Source organism: Brassica oleracea, chromosome C4, assembly GCF_000695525.1.
Source record: "Brassica oleracea var. oleracea cultivar TO1000 chromosome C4, BOL, whole genome shotgun sequence".
Lineage (NCBI taxonomy): Eukaryota > Viridiplantae > Streptophyta > Magnoliopsida > Brassicales > Brassicaceae > Brassica > Brassica oleracea.
The window spans coordinates 41,819,717-41,841,751 of NC_027751.1; the positions used below are offsets into that span (position 1 = coordinate 41,819,717).

The window sequence follows — 22,035 nt, forward strand, 5'->3', positions numbered from 1 at the left end:
TTTCACACACGCTTGAGATAATAGGCATAAGATCTGAAACTTCAACGATGAAATTAAAAAATGCAATAATCACTGAGATTAGTAGGTGCTTTTTTACCTTCTCGTCAACATTTCATGGGATGATTATGTAAGATTTGTATTATCTACCTATGAGGCCACACTTCACATGACATGGAGATAGACAATAGAAAGATATGGCATAGGCTGGGCAAAAAAACCGAACCCGATCCGAAAAAGTAGTAACGAATCTGAACTGAAATTAATTAAATATCCGAATGGGTTCAAAATCTTGGTATCTAAAAAACCGAAATCGAACATGATCTGAACCGAAATATTTTGGGTACCCGAATGTATCCGAAGTAGATTTATATATTATTAATTTTAGATTTAATGTATATTAAAAAGAAAATTTGTGCTCTCTACCCACCAAATCTAAGAAAATTAACTCCATACCCTATTTCCCCTCCTTCCCCCCCTCCCAATCATAAACATTTCCCTCCCCTCTTATTCACCTAATTTCTCCTATTAAAAAACCATCCAAAATATATACTTGAAAATATATAGAAATAGTAAAAATTAAATGTCTAAAATAGTTAAAATACACTCAAAACATAAAAAATATTTGAAATATCTATTGGTTCTCTATCAAAATATTCAAACCAAACCAATTTATATGGTAAGTATACATATGTTATTCAAATTTATATGCAATATATTATTTTACTATATAATGAATTTTAAAATTTTAAAAATCATTTAAATGGGTTATCTGAACCCACAAAGATCCGAACCGAAATTTAAAAATAACCGAAAGAGACTGAAATCTTTGACCCCAAAAACTCGAAATCCAAATAGATCCGAACCGAACCCGAATGGGTATCCGAATGCTCACCTCTAATACGACATATCCTCAAAAATTAATTATTCAAACGATAGTGTACCTTCACTGTTCTCCAATCATTCTATTATGTAACTCTATAGCATTTATTGTATAGTTATCGTAAGAGCACCATTATTGAGAGATTCTTAGAGTGAGGTTCTTAGCGGAATATAAGAATTTGTCTCTTAACTTTTAACTAAATAAATTAAATATCTTATTTAAAAGCCGGTTCTTGATTTTTTTAATTAAAAGTTAAGAGACGGATTTTTATATTTCGCTAAGAACTCCATCCTAAAAAACTTTCGATAATCATACTCTAACTATGTCGACCAGCACGTAGTGATGTAACAATGACAACTAGGTCGACAAGCACGTATTTGTCAATAAAAAAGAACTACTCTTTCTATTTCTTAATATATGACATTTATAAAAAGATTGTTTTAAATTACATGTCGTTTTCATTTTTCAATGTAAAATATATTAATCTTTTTACGATATTACTTTTAATATTCTGCAGATTATCTAGTATTTGAAATATAGCTAGTTAGATAATTAATGGTGTTTTTATCTAGAAATATATAAAATTTAATATTTTATTAATATATGTCAAATCTCAAAACATCATATAATAATAAAAATTGGAGGGAGTATTTATTAAAAAAATTAAAAAATCATTAATTTCAACCGAATCAGAATAGGACAAACTATATTCATGGTCACATATAATATAACGTATTTATTTTATAATTATGTCGACCAGCATATATCTCATAACAATATGTAAGAACCGGTATGCTAGTTTGTATCAATTGGTAAGATAGTTTAGTGCATAATATCTTAGTTGGTTGTTAAAATTAACAATAGTTAGCAATATTAATTAATCGTACGATAATTAACATTCAAAATTATCATGTATCAATGAGACAATATCCTCGTCACCACAGGAACATTGCATGGAGGAACCACAAATTTTAATTTTGGATAATATCTATATGGTGAATGGTTCATGAACCCTTATATCTCAGCTCACTGGTTGCGGATGAGTTTGAATAGAAAGTCCGTGAAAGATTCAATTTATGGGGATGAAGAACTTAAAACGACGAGTCTTTTTTTATACACAAAAGTGAAAATACTGAAATGGACTATGTAAAATATACTCTAGCATTCGACCTATTGCAATAACCTGATTGCAATGATAAATTAAGAGCCTCAAACTCGTCGAACCTTCGTAACAGAATTGGAGACAATACATATTCTTCAGCGGACTGCAAAGTCATTTCATAGAAAATTTTATTTTATTGGTTGTTCTATTCTGGCATGTTTATGTAGACTACATCAAGCTTCAGCAATAGATAACTGTTTGTTATCAAAAAAAGAATTATCATGCATCAATTTCAAATAATATTGACCGGAAATTAACCACTAATTCACTCAATTTCTTGGAAAACTACCAAAAATAAATGAAGTCCAAGACTTAGGTATATGTGTTCGTTCATACGCAATTATGTGTGTTGTCAAATATTTTAAAAATTAAAAGGAAACCTATTATTTAACCTATCATAAGATATGAGAAAAAAATTATGCCTAAAGATACATTATGTCTTTCAATTTACTCTAAAAGACACAATGTGCTTGGCACACACTTCCTCTATGTTGATTGACATATATACCCTTTAACTACACTTCTCTTTCTCGTTACTAAGCTGACCAAAATCACATTAATTATTATTTTTTACCAATTTCTTAAAAACAAACACTGGTCCACTTTCTCAATCTGTAACCCCTAATCACGTTTTTCTTTCGATTCCTTCTCTTCCATCCATGGCGACCTAATAGCAAGAAATCATTAGTCTATAATTCGCAAAGCCAGGTTCCGTAATGGTGAAATCAGCTGCACCTTCCGAAACAACTATGGATGAGAATCGCGGTTCCATATGCAGAAAATCCGGCCCATCACGCGAAAAGGTATGGGTTTGTATCGCGATTTTGTCTTGGTTGAAGAAGTTATAGATCCTTTGGTTTAGTCTGTTCTGTTTTTGACATAGATATGTTGTTTTGCCCCCACTTTGTTTCTTAGGCCAAGGTCGTGAAGATGTTATATACATGGATATGAATTGGAGAGGATTGATATCAACTGATTTTCATAGCTTAACCCTATCATTTCTCTTGTTTTGGGTTCATCTTGCATACAATTAAGTGCATTTAGTGTCCATGCATCTGCATTTGCATTGTGGAACCTTTGGAGCAGGTATTCGGGTGAAATGGAGCAAAATGGAGAGATTGTGGTCGCAGGAATGTACTGGCGGCCTGGCTAGCGGTCTCTGCCAAGACAGCTAAAACAACAGCTCCACAGCGGCCACCTCTAGCGGCCTCTACCTTGGCCGCTGGAGAAAGACAGAGAAAACCCGAGGAAACTCCAATCAATTCCATTTAATCCAGGGCACAGCGGTCAGAATCAGCGGCCAAACCCACACCGCGAGAGTCAGAAGAATCTAGCGGTCTCTCCTAGCGGGCCCTACCTAGGCCGCTATACATGTTCTGAAGACGAAGAAGAAGACGAAGAAGAAGCTCCCAGCAGTGACTATAGCGACCAGGATGAAGGCCGCTACACTCCCCTTACTAACGGTTGCTCCTAGAGGTTTTAAACAAGGCCGCTGCAGTCACTTAACCTAAAGTGATTTCGTGTTTTTAACCTCCTAGTATAAATAGTCTTTGTCTTGGTTAAGAAAGGACATCCTTTTATCCATTGTAAAACACTGAAACCTTTGGGGGATCTTTGGAGTTTATGCAATTAGTACTTCCATTCTCTTGTTTACTTGTGATTATCTCTTCTTCTATTTTGATTATGCTTTCATCTATCATGGGTTTAAGTGTGATTAAAATGATTAGTGAATAGTCATCTTTGGATTCATGGGTTAGGATGATTAGGATGATTAAGTGATGATCCAGAATGTTTAGAGTAGATTAATATGTTTTCTTGCTTGATTGAGTGATCCTAATGCTAATCTAGAGTTGGCCATTTTAGATTAGAAATCTAGACATTTCATTGCCCGAGAGGTGTTCGATGAAATGTCTGAGCCAACTCAACATGCTCTTAGCTTACCCTACCAAAGGCATTTAATGTTAGGGGAGTTTAGAAAGTTGAATGATCTGTTCTTAATAATTGCATGATTGACACAAACCAAATGAATTTGATTTTTGATCAATGAGAGTAAATGAGCTTTTGTCTTGACAAAGAACTTGCTTAGAATTGTTATCTAGACCTAGGAAAATGTGTTGATTGAAACTTTGTCATTTTAGATTAAATCTTAGTCATCTGAAATCAAATTCTTACACCCATGATTTCTCCTTTATCCATTTGCTTGAAATTTGCTAGTTAATTGTGTTAGAATCTTGCTACCTTGATCAAATCACTTCATTACATTGAATGCACTTAGTTTAAGTATGAACATGAATTCTCTTTGAATTGAAACACTTAGAAATGAATTGACATTTAAAATACTACTTTGATTTGAACCTTGGACCTTTGAAAAGTCCATTTCAAGGATCCACCATGGTGGTAAGTGACGACGACAAGAACAAGAAGTCTTCGAACTCTCCCTCAGCTGTGGAATCGAAAGCTTACGGCTTGTTCGGAAGGGAGAAGCATGTGCACAAGGTTCTCGGCCGTGGAAAACATATGTTAGCTCCGATCTGGTCTTGCTTTCATATGAATTATAGAACCTAGAAGCTTTCTTAAGATGGAGATTTACTTGTTGAAGTTTTGTGATTTGAATCTGGATTTGTAGTATACTTGTTGATTTAATGTTGAGTGATTCAATATGTAGTGTATGTAATGTTTCATTTGATTCGATTCTAGTCCTATTTGCAGCGAGCCAGCGACTGATATATTCATGTGGAAGAACAAGAAGATGTCTGGTGGTGTACTCGGTGGTGCTACAGCTGCTTGGGTTCTCTTAGAGTTAATGGAGTACTACCTTAATTAGCACTCTGCTCTGCCATGTCGTGATTGTTGTTCTCGCTGTGCTGTTTCTCTGGTCTAATGACACCATGTTCATCAATAAGTAAGTTGATCATTAATCAGCTTTGATGTAGGTCTTTTTCTCGATTATTAAAGGTTGAGTCTCTGTCAGGGAGACTGGGAGGGAAAATTAATGGTTGAGTCTCTGACTAAACAAACCTCTTGTCTCCTGTAGCAGCTCTTGTCCTGCTCTTCACGGTGCCTTTTGTCTACGATAAGTACAAAGATCGAGACCAAGAAGCAGTATGTAGTGTTGGACGAAAAGGTGTTGAGCAAGACGAGAGATCTCATTGGTTTCACCAACAATCTCGATGGTGTTACGTTCGTGGTCACTGCTAACATGATGTTAACCACATCACTTCGTCAACACGAATTCAATATTTTATCTTGCTCAAGTTTGATAGTGTTGAATTCAATATTTTATCTTGTGATTCTCTAGTGGAGGAAGTTGAAGCAATTTGTGGATGTGTTGGTGCTAGAGTGACACGCTCTAATTGTTTCTGAATGAGGCTCAAATCTGTTAGAAGCAATCCATATCCACAAAACAATGTCCATAACTTGTATGTCCACAATTCTAATGTACACATAACCACAAAGACGTATCCATACAAAATTGTCACAAAAACCTGTCTCCAATCTCTTGTTCCAACTTCTTCATTTTATTCATGATTGATAAAAGAGAGATACATTTATTATAAGAACATAGTTGTTGTCTTTTTATTGATAAAAAACTATAATTTGAGGATTGTGAGGTAGCACTAGACAAATAAAATTAAAAAGAGGTTTAAACTGCACCGCTGAAAGTTTTGTAATTTAAGAGGGCATTTCTGCAAATAAAAGTTTTGAGCCCAATTGAAAGGAATTAAAAACTGAAGGACTAGATCTGAAAATAATCGAAAATCCACCATTGTTGTTCGATATCTTATGTGACGAGACAAAGACATCGATAACGAGCACGACAAGGCTTGAATCCAATCATAACACCGTCGGCAGAGCAAATGACGGAGATGGTTTGGTGGCCCGAGACAGATTACGATGAGCTGCAGCGGAGAAGAGAGAGCTCGAGACAGGTGAATAAGGAAGCATACGAAGCATACACGACTGAGGAGAATTGCGGTGGAGAGTTGTTGGAGTACAGTGGCTGGCGATTGTAACGGGAGAGAAGCCACCAAGCTTGATCGTGACGAGTTGCAGTCGAAGGCGAGAAGACCCCCGAAGAAGATAAATTGAGTGAAGTCTGCGACATAGACAGAGGGCATCTCGGTTTGGAGAAACATTAATAGCCGAATTATTTTCCTAATTTAAGTAACAAGAAAAAAGTAACTAGTTCTTTCTTTTGTTGATTACACATGAAGCTATAATGGTCAAAAAAAAGTCTTGGTTTTGATGAATTGTGTGCTGCAAGTACAATGTGTTTTTTTATGAAAGGAAAAAGACAAATGTGTCTTTTATGGTAACTCACTCAAGATATGATTGTGTAATGGGTAGTTATCGGATTCACGATCGCTAAATTCCGTGATACAATGGGCCCAAACCCATTACAATTACTCTATAAATGACCCCTACCTAAGAAAATTTCAGGGTGTTGGTATCTACTCCAATCAATTTAAGATATGTTTACTTTTCTAACCCCCAAAACTATAGTCTAAGAAAAACATACTGCAAAGTTTTTTTTTCCGACTAAAGAACACATACCGTAAAGTTATTGTATATCAAATTGTTACTTGTATGTGTGTATGCCATAAAAATCTATCTTGCGTGCTAAACCCATGCAATATTTATACAACACACTGTGGCACACATACATAGAACATAGGTTTACGCTTGCATATCTATATTATTAAAATTGAAATATTTTTTAGTATTGTTGAAAAACATAGATAACAATATAAATGATAATTGTTTGAAAACATGGATATCAATAAAAAAAATATAATGTCTTTTTAGTAATTTTACTATAACTACATTAATTATCTTTTCATATTTCACCCAATTTAACAATTTCATTAATTATATTACCTTAACAATACATCACATCATTAATTATATTACCATAATAATAATAGTGCAGATTTTTATTTATTAGTTAATCAACATTAATTTTGTGCCAATTATAAAATTAAATATGTAAAATAACTGGGTTTTGCATATGGTTAAGCGTTCGATTTAGTTTGTTTTACTAAACCTTTTTTTTAGTTTCAATCGGTAGAAAATTACGTAACAAAAAACATAAATCAAAGATATGTTTTGTGAATAAAATAATAACTTAAATCAAAATAATAAAAATGTATTACATTTATTGTCACTTAATTTTCCATATAAATATTTTACTACATAAAAAATCTTTATATTTCACTCAATTTAGCCAAATACATAGTAATATTCATTTTTATTAGTTTATAAAATCAGTTAGGCATGAATATTGGCTATCCATTTAGGTACGTGTTATTCTTTTCAGGTATTTTTTTTTTGAAATTAGGTCTGCTTGAATATTATAAATTTATGTGTGGATTTTGAGTTGGGTTCTTCTGGGTCTGGATGAGTTCAATTATGTATAGAAACCTAAAAATATCTAAGTAACAAATGTATTTGAAACATGTTCAAATATTTGTACCAAAAATCACCATATTACCCTATCCAGTCCAGGTTTTATCAATACAATTAGTTATGTTACGCTCATCCGTTCTCGAAAGTAAGATGTTTTAGATTTTTTACTTGTTCCACAAAGATAGATTTTTTATATGTTTAAGGAACTTTTTATGCTTTTAAGAAACATTAAATGAAAATATTTGAATTGATTAAATTTCATTGGTGAAAAGTTATTGGAAAGTGTATAAAAAGGTAAAAAAAAAAGTTATAAACATTTATTAAATTCTTAATAAGCGTGAACAGTTTAGAAAATCTTACTTTTAGGAACAGAAGGAGTATAACACTAATTATAAAAAATAAATATTAATTTATAAAAAGGTAAAAATCAATACCTGCTCATCCGCTCGGGTAATCAATCTCTAGTGGATGATTAAAATGGCAGGCCCTCCAATATTAAAATCAAGAATCTAAGAGCATCATTAACGGAGGTTTTTAGGACGGAGTTCTTAGCGGAATATAAGAACCCGATTTTTAATTTTTAACTGAAAATGCTAAGAGTCGGCTCTTAAATAAGAGATTTAAGAGCCGACTCTTAACTTTTTCAGTTAAAAGTTAAGAGTCGGGTTCTTATATTCTGCTAAGAACCATGTACTAAGAAACCTGCGTTAATGATGGTCTAACACTCATGCATATGTATTTTCTTGTCACATATATATTTTTTCTTCTTTAAACAAAAGACAGTGAATTTGTGTATGCCAAGTCAAAAAATAATAGTGAATTAAAAACAGTATATGAAATTTTGCAATTATACTTCCTTTTATAAGAGTGGTAGCTAAAGGACAGTGGCCAGACAGGAATGGTTAAGAAATTGGACCACTGCGATCGAAATAAATGTACTCAAGTAAATTGATATCATATGCATTTAATGAGTTTATTAGGTCAGGCGGCACATTTATTTATTCACATAGATATTCAAAATAGTTTTCACAAAATCATTTTAGGGTTTTATTAGTTTTTACTTTTTACCGTTATCACCATGCAATCGCTACATTATTTGTTGCAGATATAAACGTTTGTTAACATATTACAACAATTACAAAAACACAGTCAACCATTTTTTAACATTTTAACTTCTCAAATCAGAGGTGGTAACAAAAAATAAAAAATCAGAAGGTGGTTTTTTCCTGCATTAGCGGTTGTGGATGCCTAAAAAAAAAAATATGTTTATGAAAATTTCATTAAAATTTTTAAAATATATTATGTAACTTAACCATTAATATATATATATATATAAAGCAGACAATTTTTTAAAGTATATTATTAATTTTTATAAAAGACCAAAACCAATAAAAGTTATAAATTTCATTTGAAAAGATAAAATAAAAATAAACATAATATTATTATTAATTATATAAAATTAATATACTTAATTATAGTACTATGATTTTTGAAATTTTATAAGTATACAATGTTTTAGTAATGTTAATAAATTGAAGCTATATTTACTAGTTATTCAGTTACAAGTATTACGTAAACATATCTCTTTGTAATTACTGTGCTAGTCGTACGAATAGTTTAATAATATTTGAACTGCAACTAGTCGTATCAGCAAATCTCCACACCCATAACCTCTATGTGATAATCTTTTTATAGATATCGAATTATGATTTTGGAAATGATAATCTTTTTATTAATTTACTAGGTAATACCCCGCGTCTTGCGCCGAATATGATTATTAGTTTTGTTATTTTTTAATAAAAAGACATTAATCTGTTTAATCCGGATATCGGTTCGGTTTTAGGTTTTTTTTTTTGTTTTTAATCTCCTAAAATATAACTATAATTTTAAATCAATATTTATTTGGTTTGTTCGGTTAAAATGTTTGATGTTTTTGATTTTTTTCCTGTGATAATAAAAAATTACTATTATTTGTTGTTTTCATGTTATGAATCTTGGATAATTGTGATATCGAACCAATGGTTTCATATTATAGTTTCTAAACGGATAATAGTTAAAAAAAAAAAGGAAATTATTAAGACAAATCATTTTACTACAATTTGGTCGATAGTGAAAGAAGCATTAAGAAAAATAATATTTTAACTTCCAAAAAAATTAGATATTTCAGTTGTGGTAAATACTTAGTTATAAGGTGCTCACGTCAATGTGCACATGTATGTGTATGTAAAAGTATATAAAGATGGTTGATAAATATATAAATATACTGTTAATTAATATTAAATGACATTTTTTCATAATAATACATGAAAAATAAAATTCTTAAAATGAAATTATTTAAAAACAAAAATATTGTAAAATTTATATAAACTATAATATATAACTTATATATAATTATTTAAATATATGTATATATATGCATATAACACATCAAATTGGATATCCGTTCCTATAAATATTGATATTTGTGATTTACTTTTTTTTTTTTACGGATATTGCATTTTAGTTTTTAATTTGCTTCGTAGAGTAACAGATATCCGGATTTTTTGGTTCGAATCAAAACGGATAACGAATAGAATCAAAATTTATGAATAACTTGTACAGCTCTATTCGTAAACAGTAAAAATAACATAAAGAAGAACCATGTGAGTTTTATATTAAAAAAACGTAAAGTACATAGTGTAAACATATTTATATAGAGTTTGGCTGAGAAATTCTCTGCATGTGACATATGTTCATTTTAGTGTGAATGCATTTATTACAAATTTTTACAAATGACATGTGTCCAGTTTAGTGTGAACGTATTTATTACAACGATTCTCCTTTAATATATAAGAGATTTTAGTGGAGATCTTATGCGAAATATTTGCACGGAAGATGCTTTAAGATACATGAATCAACATAAGATAAAATGTGTTAAAGAAACTGCTAGCTTGAAAGGGGTAGAATATATTAAAATATATTGATACTGACCTTTGAAATTTTATGTATGTATGTAGTAAAATATTTATATTGATAGTTGTAAGCTATATGAAACTTCAGGTTAGCGCGCGGTAGAATATTGAGAAAGGAAATAATATTATTTTTGAAAGTGAAACTCCTCAAATCACTTACATAGTTACATTTAAAGAATCGACGCATTTCACGATTTCTCCCACATATACATTATTAACTAATAAACACCATAACTATATAGTATGTGTTTTCTTGATAAAAGATAGAATAGGTATAAACTTCAATCTTCATTAATCCTAGTTGATAAGTACGAAAAGTACAAAATAATAAACGCTTGCATGTATGTTTATGTGATTTCAACCAAGTAATTAATCTAGATTTTTCAAACAATCTGATGACACGTATATAATTTTCCTTACTGATTTTATAGCTATAGAATTTGTTGTTCTTGTGCATTCGGATGAGTATTTGAAAACTTATATGTCAAATATACATATAACCCTAAAAATCTTAGAATAATTATTCATTAAATTCGTTAATATTATGTAATCTCTAATACTAAAATTTAAATAAATTTATACATTAATCGTACTCACATAATATTTATTTCTTTTAAATTGGATCAAACGCACATTATCTTTTGTCAACCCAATGTAACCTTGGGTATATTAACATCTAAAAGTAAACATCACAAATCATATATCTCATGAACCAAATATATTAGGTTGTAAAAATTGAGACCTTATATATAAAATAATCTGTTAACCGCAATATTGCATTATGTCTGGTTAATCTGAATTCAGCTTATATGATATTACGAACTGAATGATAAGTTAAAAAGACTTATTATTGGAGAGAATATCCCACGTCAAAAATATAAAAGAAACTTGAGTAATATATAAGGGATTAGGACCAATCCACTAATTGCCAATTGGTTTTAAGTTGGAAGCCCATGAAACTTATCGTGGTATCAGAACGAGCCCAATATCCTGACCCATTAATCCGGCTCGGACAGTGGTCCGATCAACCCATTAGCTGATGGCCCATAGAAAGCTCAGTTCCGCCGAGATCGCTAGAAAAAAATAAAAAACATGATCTCGGAGGGGGTATGATGGATTCTGCGAGATTAATACGCATCATTATCTCGAGGAAGAGTATTGAAGAGAAGATCCCACATCATAAATATAAAAGGGACTTGAGTAATATATAAGAGACTTAGATCAATCCACTTATTGCCAATTAGTTTTAAGTTGGAAGCCCATGAAACTTATCAATCATCTCGTACATTGAAGTAAGACTTCTTGCAAATTGTTGAACTTTTGTAAAATATTTCATATATATCTTTTAAAAAAGAAGCAAGTAAATCGTAGTTATTTTAGAAGAGAAATAAAATTGCCGAATCGTATTTTGTGTAAAAAGTTGTCGGATCATTATTTTGCTTTGATGTGCCTCTTTATTTATTCAAGTTTTAAATCGATATTTTTCATTTCTAAATTTTTTTTTCATCATATTTATTTTCCTTATTTTTTCGTCGACTTTTTTAATTGATTTTTACTTTTAACTGATATTTCTATTCTTTAGAAGGACCAATCTAAATTTATGAAGGGATTTATCGTATGTGCGAAACCCATCTGCATATTTCCTACTTGTTCCGAGTTACTGGTCGCGCCAAAATCATCTCGTAAAAAGGTGAAACGTTAAATATAGTATCTATCTTCCAATTTTAGGGTCATTCTCGGAACGTAATGTATATATACTTAGAATGGATATTCATGCAACTCTCTAAAAAATTAGGTGAACCGTAGACGTTCTTGTCTAAACAAATTATTGAAGTGACTTTTAAGGAATCCCTTTTATAAACAAATTAAGTAATGAGTCCCTATTATATAAAAAAGTAATGAGTAGCACCATGGCAGGGAGGTTAATGCCTTTTTGTGGAATAAAAATGTCACCGTCTCGATTGAGATATGCCCAATATGACATGTAACCAAACCTTTTGGAAATTTCGGGAAACTGTGTTGTTAGAAAAAAAATCACATTAATATCTTAAACAAACAAGGATTAAAGTCACGTTAAACATGAAATGAAAAATGATGTAGCACATAAGTTCAAAAAAAAAAAAAAAAAATGAGTAAGTAGGGATTAGTTGAGGTGATTAATTTGATTATACAAGCAAAGTGATGTCAATTCACTTACATGGCGCATTCCTACTACCTTGTCGTTTATTACTAAATCCAATGGAAAGAGCTGTTTAAAAAGGTTCTCTGAAATGGAAGAATCCTCAAGTACGTACTACTCTAATTTCTAATTTCAAAATATGTACTCTTAATATAAAACAAAACAAAAAAATCGGCAGGGATATCAATATGAGCGGAGTATTACTCTAGAAATATGTACATGATCACTATTCAAAAAAAAAATCCCACATCTAAAACTGAAAAGTTATCATCTTAAAAAATTAAGGAAAAATTGCCAAAAGAGAACAAAAAAACAACATAGTTGTCTCTACGGTATAAATCTATTTTTACCATTTTTTTCTCCCTTTTACCGTTTTCATATGTTAAAATTAATAAAATAAATAGTTTTAAAAATCAAAAAAATTATTAAAAATATAAACAATTAATAAAACACCCATTTACCCAAACACATATTTTTTTTGGGTTGAAAAACATAATAAATAATTTTTTCAAATTATGTTCTACTAAAAGTAGAATTCCTCTTCAACACAAAACGGGTGAGTATAAAATGAATTCTAGAATGAACATATCCATCTACTTTTTTTAGAACGTACAACCTACTTTTTACTATAATTCTAAATATGGGGAATACGAATTCTACTATTTGTAATGATCGCTACTTTTATTTAGAAAGATGTTTCTACTTTTATGGAGTATTCTAAATTATCAGAAATGCAAAATCTAAACCATACGTGAACGTCTACAGAGTGTAGAAATTACTTTCTGGAATTTTGTTATGTTCTGCACAGTGTAGAATGTGCTTTCTACGGATAAAAAAAACTGTTTTTTCGAAAATTAAGGAAGTTGCAGTTTTAAAAGTATTCTAAAAATATTCTAACTTCCTAAAACGTGTTTTCATTGATTTGCTTCGTGAAAAATCAAAAACAAAACGATTTTGAATGTTCTTCTTCACCAATCTATGAATTTCCCATGATTTCTCTATAGTTTGTCTTGTGATTTTCACAAACTCTTGTTCTATGATGCATATCTATACAACATGTGGTGTTTGGGAGTTTGGCGCAACCACGGGATGAGTTTTTTCGGCTGATGAGAGAGGGGCTAGGCTACTGTTATTGGAATCAAGTTCTACCTTAGAGGTTTTTAAAAGAATGGTTTTGGAGGATTTTGATATGGAAGAAGATAGCTTGCCCGATTTGGAGTTGAGTTATTTACCTATTGAGTTGATCAATACATCAACATGTCCACCTGTGATCATTGCAAATGATCGACAGCTTCATAATTTTGTTGGTTTTGTTCAAAAGTGTGCTTCTACTCGATTGTGTGTAACATCTAAAGCCAAAGTTGAGAATCTGAACTTTGAAGCTCAACACGATTTCAGAGAAAGAGAGTGGCGGAGAGGCAGAGAGAAGCGGAGAGTAGTGGAGAGGCGGAGAGAAGGGGAGAGGCGGAGAGAAGCGGAGAGGTGGCGAGAGGCGGAGACAAGCGGAGAGAGGCGGAGAGACGGAGAGAAGCGGAGAGACGGGGAGAGAAGCGGAGAGACGGAGAGAGACGGAGAGAAGCGGAGAGACGGAGAGGTGGAGAGAGAAGCACTGAAATCTCCTTTGCGTTTGTCTAGAGAGAAAGAGATCCAGAGAAAAGTATTAGAACAAGAAGGAGAAAAGAACAAACTTTATGACTGAAATTGGATAGAGAACTTTGGTGTTTACCTTCGGTATGTAGGAGAAGAGAAAGGGGTTCCACCGGTGGCTACAGTCGTAGTTGATTTCACCGGAGAAAACACAAAGGAGAAGACAAAATCGCCATCTTGCTCGCCGTGGAAGAGAGAGTCGGAGAGATCGATGTTAGGGTTACGGGAGTTAGGGGAAGTTAAATGTTTAGATCCCTTTTTTCTTTTTTTAAAAAATTTTTTTCCCCTTTTGGCAACTATATTAAACCAACATTTTTCCATTTTTTAAAAAAATCCAATTAATTATGTTTAATGTGATTAATCAAAGGTTACTTTTGGCATTATGGGAAACATTATACTATAGGGACAACTTAAGGTTGGACTTATACCATAGGGACAACTAAGTTGTTTTTTTGTTCTCTTTTGGCAATTTTTCCAAAAATTAATATAATTTTAAGATATTAATATAATATTTTTTTTGAAGATATATTACAGAATTTTGGTATGAATATCAATATGAGAAAAATGTAAATAATTACAATAAAAACGAATCGTAGATACTTGGGAAGGACATTAATTTGGAAAAAGAAACCAAAACATTGCATTTTTACTATCCAAACAACATTATATAGAACTTTAATTTGTAGCTGGGGTATCAATTTATATATGTATTTATCTTCTTCTTACGAGATGACAGACCGAAAAAGAAACTTTAAAGTATATAAGTGAACAGACTAAAAACATATTGGCATAAACCAAAAAAAATGCACTCTAATAAATTGATTGATAAATGGAGAAACGAGGAAACGAAGAAAGCAGTCTAAAAATCTCCAAAGTCTCTAACGGAGAAAGAAGGGTTCTTATTATTATCAGGCATATTGCCAGTGTGGCGTAGACCAAGCGTAAGTGACACGTCGCCAGCCTGTTTGGTCCCGAATCTTATGACACCATCCTCGACGTGGAAGTCACTGACATCTTGCTGACACGTGGAGACGGTGAAAGCGCCTGAAACGCCGAGAGAGGGTGCGGTTGCGACGGAGGTAGAGGGAGGGAGGAATGAAGGGTCGTTTTCATGAGGAGTCGACGTCATCATCGTCGTTGTTGGAGTTTGTGCGGTTATTGTCTGAACGAGAGTGAAGTTGCTTTCATTGGGTTTCGTGTCTTTGTTGTTTGTTTGTTGATGTCTTCTTTGATGTTGATAATCTTCTTTTTTATTTTCTCCTAATTCTTCTTCTTCTCTTTCTTTTGCTTCTTGTTGATACATTTCTTCAACCATTGGTTTCCACAAACGAACCCTAGCATTTATAAACCAATTCGACACCTGAAAAACATATTTTTATCGAAAATTGTTAATTTCACCCAATTTATAATAAAACATTATGAATTACTAAGCTTTTGTCTAAATAATTATGGATAATGTGAATAAATTATCGGAGAAATTTCATGTTTATCTTTATGGTATCATTTTTTATCTTTACCACCACTAAAAGAACATTTTCAAAAATATATTCTTGATTAAATGGTAAAAAACTTTTATATCCTTGATTTCAAAAGTATCATTCCTCTATTTCTAAAACTTTCTTAGTGTATATAGAATCATTTTCAGTTAAAAATATATATTTCACATTTTAATGTGATTTCTCATATTAAAGTTCAAGATTGATTAACTATTAATTAGTGATATATACTAATTACTAAGTACTATATATAAGTTTATGCATACATTTAATATATTCTTCATTTGTAAGTTTTAAAACAATATGTTTTTGTGAAACCAATAGGGTATTCCGGATATGTATTGTACTACTAGTCTAAATGTATTAAAAACGTACATATTCAAGAATTTGAAGTCTCGTCGTTATAATTGAAATTAAAGCTTCAAACTTTCATGCATATGAGAAATATGGTCCTAGTTTGAGTATTTATGTCTCCTATCTCTCTCTCACTCACTCCCCCACCTCTCTGTCCTATATTTTGCATGTGTATTTATAATGTATTTAATGAAGAAACGAGCTCCACGAAAATGATTTTCATATTCAGAATCCATGCAAGAGAATAGACATGTAGCCACTCATGTCAGGTTTTGCATGATGAAACGATTGATATATATAGTAAATTTGTAAATTAAGTAATTATATGTAAACATTGATTGATTAAAAGGGTTCCTGCTTGTATGACCGACCAATAATGAAGAATATTTTACTATCATAAAGGCTGACCTGATTTCTGGATAAACCAGTCTGCCGAGCCAAGAGGTGCTTATCAGCATCGCTTGGGTACCTGAGAAAGAGACCAGAAAATGACTTCACAATCTTTAGAACCGTAAACCCAATACTGTTATTGTTTTGAATAAACTGTGTAATATATAGAGAAAAGAGAAGAAAAACACAATCAAGTAGATGCACGAAAAGGTACAAACTTTCTTCTTGCGATGGCGTGAGAATCTAGGAGACAAAAGAAAAAGCTGATTACAGAATAGAAGAAGATTTGATTTTTGTTTCTTCACTTATTTCTTTTCATGATAAAGTAAATATTTTCACAGAGAGGTACAGGTTAAAACTGTACTGCTCTTCTCTTCTTTACTTCACTAACAACAAAATAGTAAAATATAACAGGCATTAAATAAAGAAAGTTCTGATGAATAATAAGAAAGGAAATTGCTTTTATCAGCTTTTAGTCTTTCCTAAGAGACAATATACCAATGACACTGCTGACAAATATGAGACCTAGTTTTGTAGTTATGCTCATAGCATTTTCACTTTTTTTAATGTAGTATAGGGTAAAAAATAAAAAAGCCAACCAAAGAAGAAACTATAAAGAATGGTTAGCCAGAGACAGAAAAACCCTTAGGATGCTATTATATGATCCCAAAGCATAAAAGTTTGTGATCTCACTCTGCAAACTTCTTTTATTATAACTATTCATTATCTAATCCTTTTGCCATGCATAACATCTTATATATATACGCATATACAGTTACCCACTATGCACAAACAATTTGCACTCTTAACTGCTTTTATTATACTATTGAGTATTAATCAATTTGCCATGCAAAACATCTTATATATATTAGCATATACAGTTACACACTATGCTCAAACAATTTGCACTCTTAACTCATGGTTTTGTTTGTGGCATCACGGAATAGGTGAATAAAATTCTACATTTTAATTTAATTGGTGGAATGAACAGAAGGTTTTAGAATTATAAGTATTCTCTAGGATTTTTTTTTTTCACTTTAATGAGAAATAGCAGCTCCTTTTAAATTTTGTGATTGAAATATTCTTCCCGAAAAACCAAAATAAGTTCGAAAATATTTTTTTTGTCAGTTTCGATGCTTGATTTAGTAAAATAATTGACCATGCATGGTATATATATTCAATGCATAGTGATAGTCTAAATTTTATAATATATGGTCAACAATGCAAGAAGACAAATAATATTTGTGTCGAATAATAAGAGTACATACGTAATATTGAATAAGGGATGAGAAAATGGACTTACGGATTAAGAAAATGCTCGAAAAGCCAAGCTCTAAGGATATTAACAGAGCGTTCAGGTAACCCACGTTGCGGTCTCCATGCCTCTTGCTCCATCATACCCATATGATGAAACGCTCGTTGCTGACGCAAACTCTGCTCTAGCAAGCGCAACCGTGGAGTTTCGCCTTTGGTTAACCCTGAAGACGCAGCCCCCGCTGACTCTTTGTCACCTAGAAGCTCACAGCTGCGTTTTAGTTGAACCGCTACCGCATCTTTCAAACACCGGAAATGTCGAGACATTGCCTTTTGGGCCAACGTCGTGTATGGAACCGCCGCACCGTAACCCATTACTTGGTCGAATGAGTTTACTACCATTTGCATTTGCTCGCAGTAGTGGTTGTACCGTCGGTCTACCTAAAAAATTCAATTAAAATAGACAATATAAATTGATCATTTGTTCGATAAATTTTGTATAAAAGATAGAGAAATCAAGTAATACGGACTATAGTCCAGTGTGTTTCGTTTTCTTACTATAGAAAATTAATTATGGTACTAGATTTCGACCGGCGCAACCGCGCGGATTTTTGTTTTCATTTATTTTTATATAAATATTTTGTTTTCAATTCTAAATTGGTATTTATTATAATATATATGTGTCTATAAATTTTTAAAACATAATAAGTTTACTGTATATTTTTTCATTGAATAGATTGTTTCAAACTTTCACATGTATTTGTATCTTCTTCTATATATATATTTTCGGTTATTATTTCATTATTACAATCATAACTATATATATAAAGATTAATAAAATATTGTTTTATTGTCATATTCAAAGATATTGTAACATTTCACAAATTTAGAAAGTTTTAAAAAAATTAAACTTTTCGCTTCATAGATTTATATTATCGAGTAAATAATTAAATATTTAGTTTTTGTTTAATTTTTAAAATAAACTATATAGTTTAAAATTTGTTTTCATTGGTTTAAGGTAGTAAAGATTAATCATTGTTAGATAATATGATTTTTGTTATTTTTTAAAAAATCTTTATAATTTTAAAAGTTAACATATGACAAATATTTAAATATTTAACATATGGAGGTATAGTATTACAACATTAAATTATATCTATTTAATTTATATTATCTATAAGTCCAATGGATCATCTATTGTTTAAATCTAATTATTAATAGCCCAATAAACATTTCTTGTAGGTCCAAAATTAAAATGATAAGATTAGATATTAAATGTAACATGATTTTCTAGGAATAGGTCTATTAGGTCCAATTTTTAAAAAATCACACATGAATCAAGGTTGTGACTTCTATTTTAATATATAAGATATAAAGCTTGAAATAAGATAGTGTCAACTACAAAATATTTTTTAGTTTTTTTTTTTAAAAAAAAAATATTTTTTAGTTAAATAATGAAGTTACTTCAAGGAGTAGTTTTGGTTACGTAGTGAAGGTAGCTTAGATGGAGAAGGAAGCTCTAATTTAAATGATCTGGTTGAAGACTAAATCATCTATTAATCATAATTTAATTTCTTATATTAATTTGATTAAGCGATGCCACCAAACGCGTCGCACACAAATATGCATTACTATATGTCAAATTAGGCTATATCACGAGTATAGTGATATTCGTTCGAATTAAAAAAATTAAGTGATGGTAGGATTGTGTAATCAAGCTCTAGCTATATTAGAGCATGTGTCGTGTTCTTGTACCAGTCGATTTTTTTTCTCTGTCTATACATTTATTTATTTTTAAAATACATATCTAGATTTTATGAAATGTTGGTTGATTTAAAAAGGAGAAAAAAAAAACGAAGAAAAATCAAATTTCTCATATGAAATTGGTTGATTGAATTCAATCATTTTTAGACGGTTTATTTTATTTAATCAAAAATTTAATGGGGAATTAGTTCATTGGTTAGAGAAGAATATAGTGTGAAAACGTTACCTCTTCAAGCATGGATAGTAGCTTGACTTTTCTTCTTTGATGCTCAATACGATCAGCCGGAGACAGCGGAGGATTATCATTGGCTGCTCCCGCCGACGAAGATGACCCTCCACCTCCACCACCACCACCGCCGCCGCAACCGCTAGTATTAGGGTTTGAGTTGTTTCTACTAAGTTTGTTCTTTTTGAAATTATGTCCTCTTCCAACACTACAAAACTCTTCCAACAACTCTTGTGCTGGTTTCGTGTACTTAGAGTTCCTCAACGTATAGATCCCTCCTATGGAGGAAGAAGCAGCCATGGGAGACGATGAAGATGACCCGAAATGTCCCATAACTTGATGTTGGTGAGAAGAAGAGTTATCAAGAAGAAGAGTCTTGAGTTGATTGAATTGGTGATGATGAACCGAAGCGTTAGAAGAAGAAGAAGTTCCATCAACGGCTGCACAATAAATGCTTCTGTACTCTTCTGCTTTAGCTGCTGCTGCTGCTGCTTCTAATGACGATGAGAGAGACAGAGATAAACCTTTTCCACCTTCCACGTGTACGGTCCCGATCATATCTCCTTGACTCTGATGATGATCGGAGGAAGATGGCCATGTGAATTGTTGCTCGTTAGGATAACCATAACCTTGATGATGATGATGATTTGGTAGTAACATATGTAGAGTTGAGTTGTTGTTGTTGTGACGGTTTTGTTGCTCTAGCAACTGTTTAGTTGAATGATCAGGAATCTCACCGGAGCCACCGTTGCCACCGCCGGGGTAACTAAACATTTCAGATAACATTCCGGCTGTTTCGTAAACCGGAATTTGAGCTCCGGAGACAGCAGATTCCTCAACTTCTTCTTGATGAGAAGATGATGGTCGGTGGAATCCACTGGAGAAGGAAAAGATTCCTTGGTGATGATGATAATCTTGGGACATAGAATCTAAACTGTTGTCAAGAGTCTTCTTGTGATGATGATGAGGAACAGTTGTAGTAGCTAGACCCATGCCAGTTCTTGATTCTTGATATACATAGTTATATATCTTTCCTGTAAGGATTCAGACACATAAAACACACAGAGAATCAACTAGAAAGAGAAAGAGAGAGAAAGAGAGGAGTCAACTAGGTATCATACAAATTTTCTTTCTTATACATCTCTTTCTTGTATCTCTTTTAAGGTTTACACTTTCAGCTTCGGTCATCATCTACATATATATAAATAGTAGAGAGAGATAGAGAGAGCAAAATAAGAATACCTTGAGTTGCAGAGAATTAAAGAAAGAGAAGATTGAGAGCTTTAGCTATCGTTTTCTATCTTCTCTCTCTCCTTCTAGCTTTCTTTTTCTTGAGCTCTTTATTTTTTTTTCTATTGTAGTGAGAGTTTATTCAGCAAATTTCTGGAAACCATTTCAAAGATTAAAGAAAGCTTATAATAATCTCTCCCCCAAAGAGAAAGGAAGAGAGAAGAAGAGGTCGCTGTTCTTTCTTCATCGACTCCCTTTATAACCCACCAATCTTATTTATTTATATTTTTATTGTTTTTCTTTTATAAACTAAACTATTCTTGATTTTCGTTTTCATATTTATTTTTAAAAATCAAGTGGTCTTATAACTTCTTTTTTTTTAATATAAAAATCCACATAAGGTTTATTTTCCATCTCAATAACGATGAAGAAAAAAGACAAAACTTATATACGTAAAATTACGAGACTGTCCCTGTCAATTTTTTTCTTTTTTCTTTTGTCATCTATATTTATTTGTAAATTAAAAAAAAGTATTTTAACTTTTTTTTATCACGGGAATGTCGGCTGCGATCAATATTTTAAAGGAGTTAATTTGGAAAACTAATATTTAAAAGGAATACTATAAGGAATACAAAGGTAAGATGAGTCCACAGTCATATCTCGATGCCCAAACCACCACCATTACGCCTCGGACGGATCGGATATCCAAGCAATTTTAATGTATCCGGATCCGGATTTTTATCCGACGAATCCATAATTTTACTATCCTTATCCGGATCCGGGGTTCTCGGATATCCGGATGTCGGGTATCCTTCTAAAAATTGTAGTATCCGGCTGATATCCGGATCGAGATTTGGATCCTTAAAATAATAAAAAAATATTAATATATAAAAAAATATAACAATAATTTAAAAATAAAAATATATATAATGTTTTTAATTATTTCTATGTATAATATTACAAAATTTACATGAAATATATATATACTATTATAAAAATGAAAATATATGAAATAAAATTAATTTTTATATATAGATATTACTATTTTTAAAATAGATATTTATAAAACTTACGGATCTGGATATCCGGACTAAAA

At 31.6% G+C, this 22,035-nt stretch overlaps 1 protein-coding gene and 1 long non-coding RNA gene across 2 annotated transcripts; one reads left to right on the plus strand and one right to left on the minus strand.

Annotated features, from left to right (window-relative positions):
• Positions 1–4,347: 4,347 nt before the first annotated feature.
• LOC106341375 lies at positions 4,348–5,395 on the plus strand. The gene is made up of 3 exons (XR_001269621.1): positions 4,348–4,561; positions 4,752–4,944; positions 5,080–5,395. It is a non-coding gene; the product is annotated as an uncharacterized LOC106341375 (long non-coding RNA).
• Positions 5,396–14,912: 9,517 nt separating this feature from the next.
• LOC106342235 (BEL1-like homeodomain protein 4) lies at positions 14,913–21,216 on the minus strand. The gene is made up of 5 exons (XM_013781104.1): positions 20,952–21,216; positions 19,710–20,743; positions 17,769–18,160; positions 16,484–16,544; positions 14,913–15,585 (listed from the first exon to the last, which is right to left on the minus strand). The coding sequence occupies exons 2-5, from the start codon at positions 20,700–20,702 to the stop codon at positions 15,085–15,087; spliced, it is 1,947 nt and encodes a 648-aa protein (XP_013636558.1). The 5' UTR covers positions 20,703–20,743; positions 20,952–21,216; the 3' UTR covers positions 14,913–15,084.
• Positions 21,217–22,035: the final 819 nt, after the last annotated feature.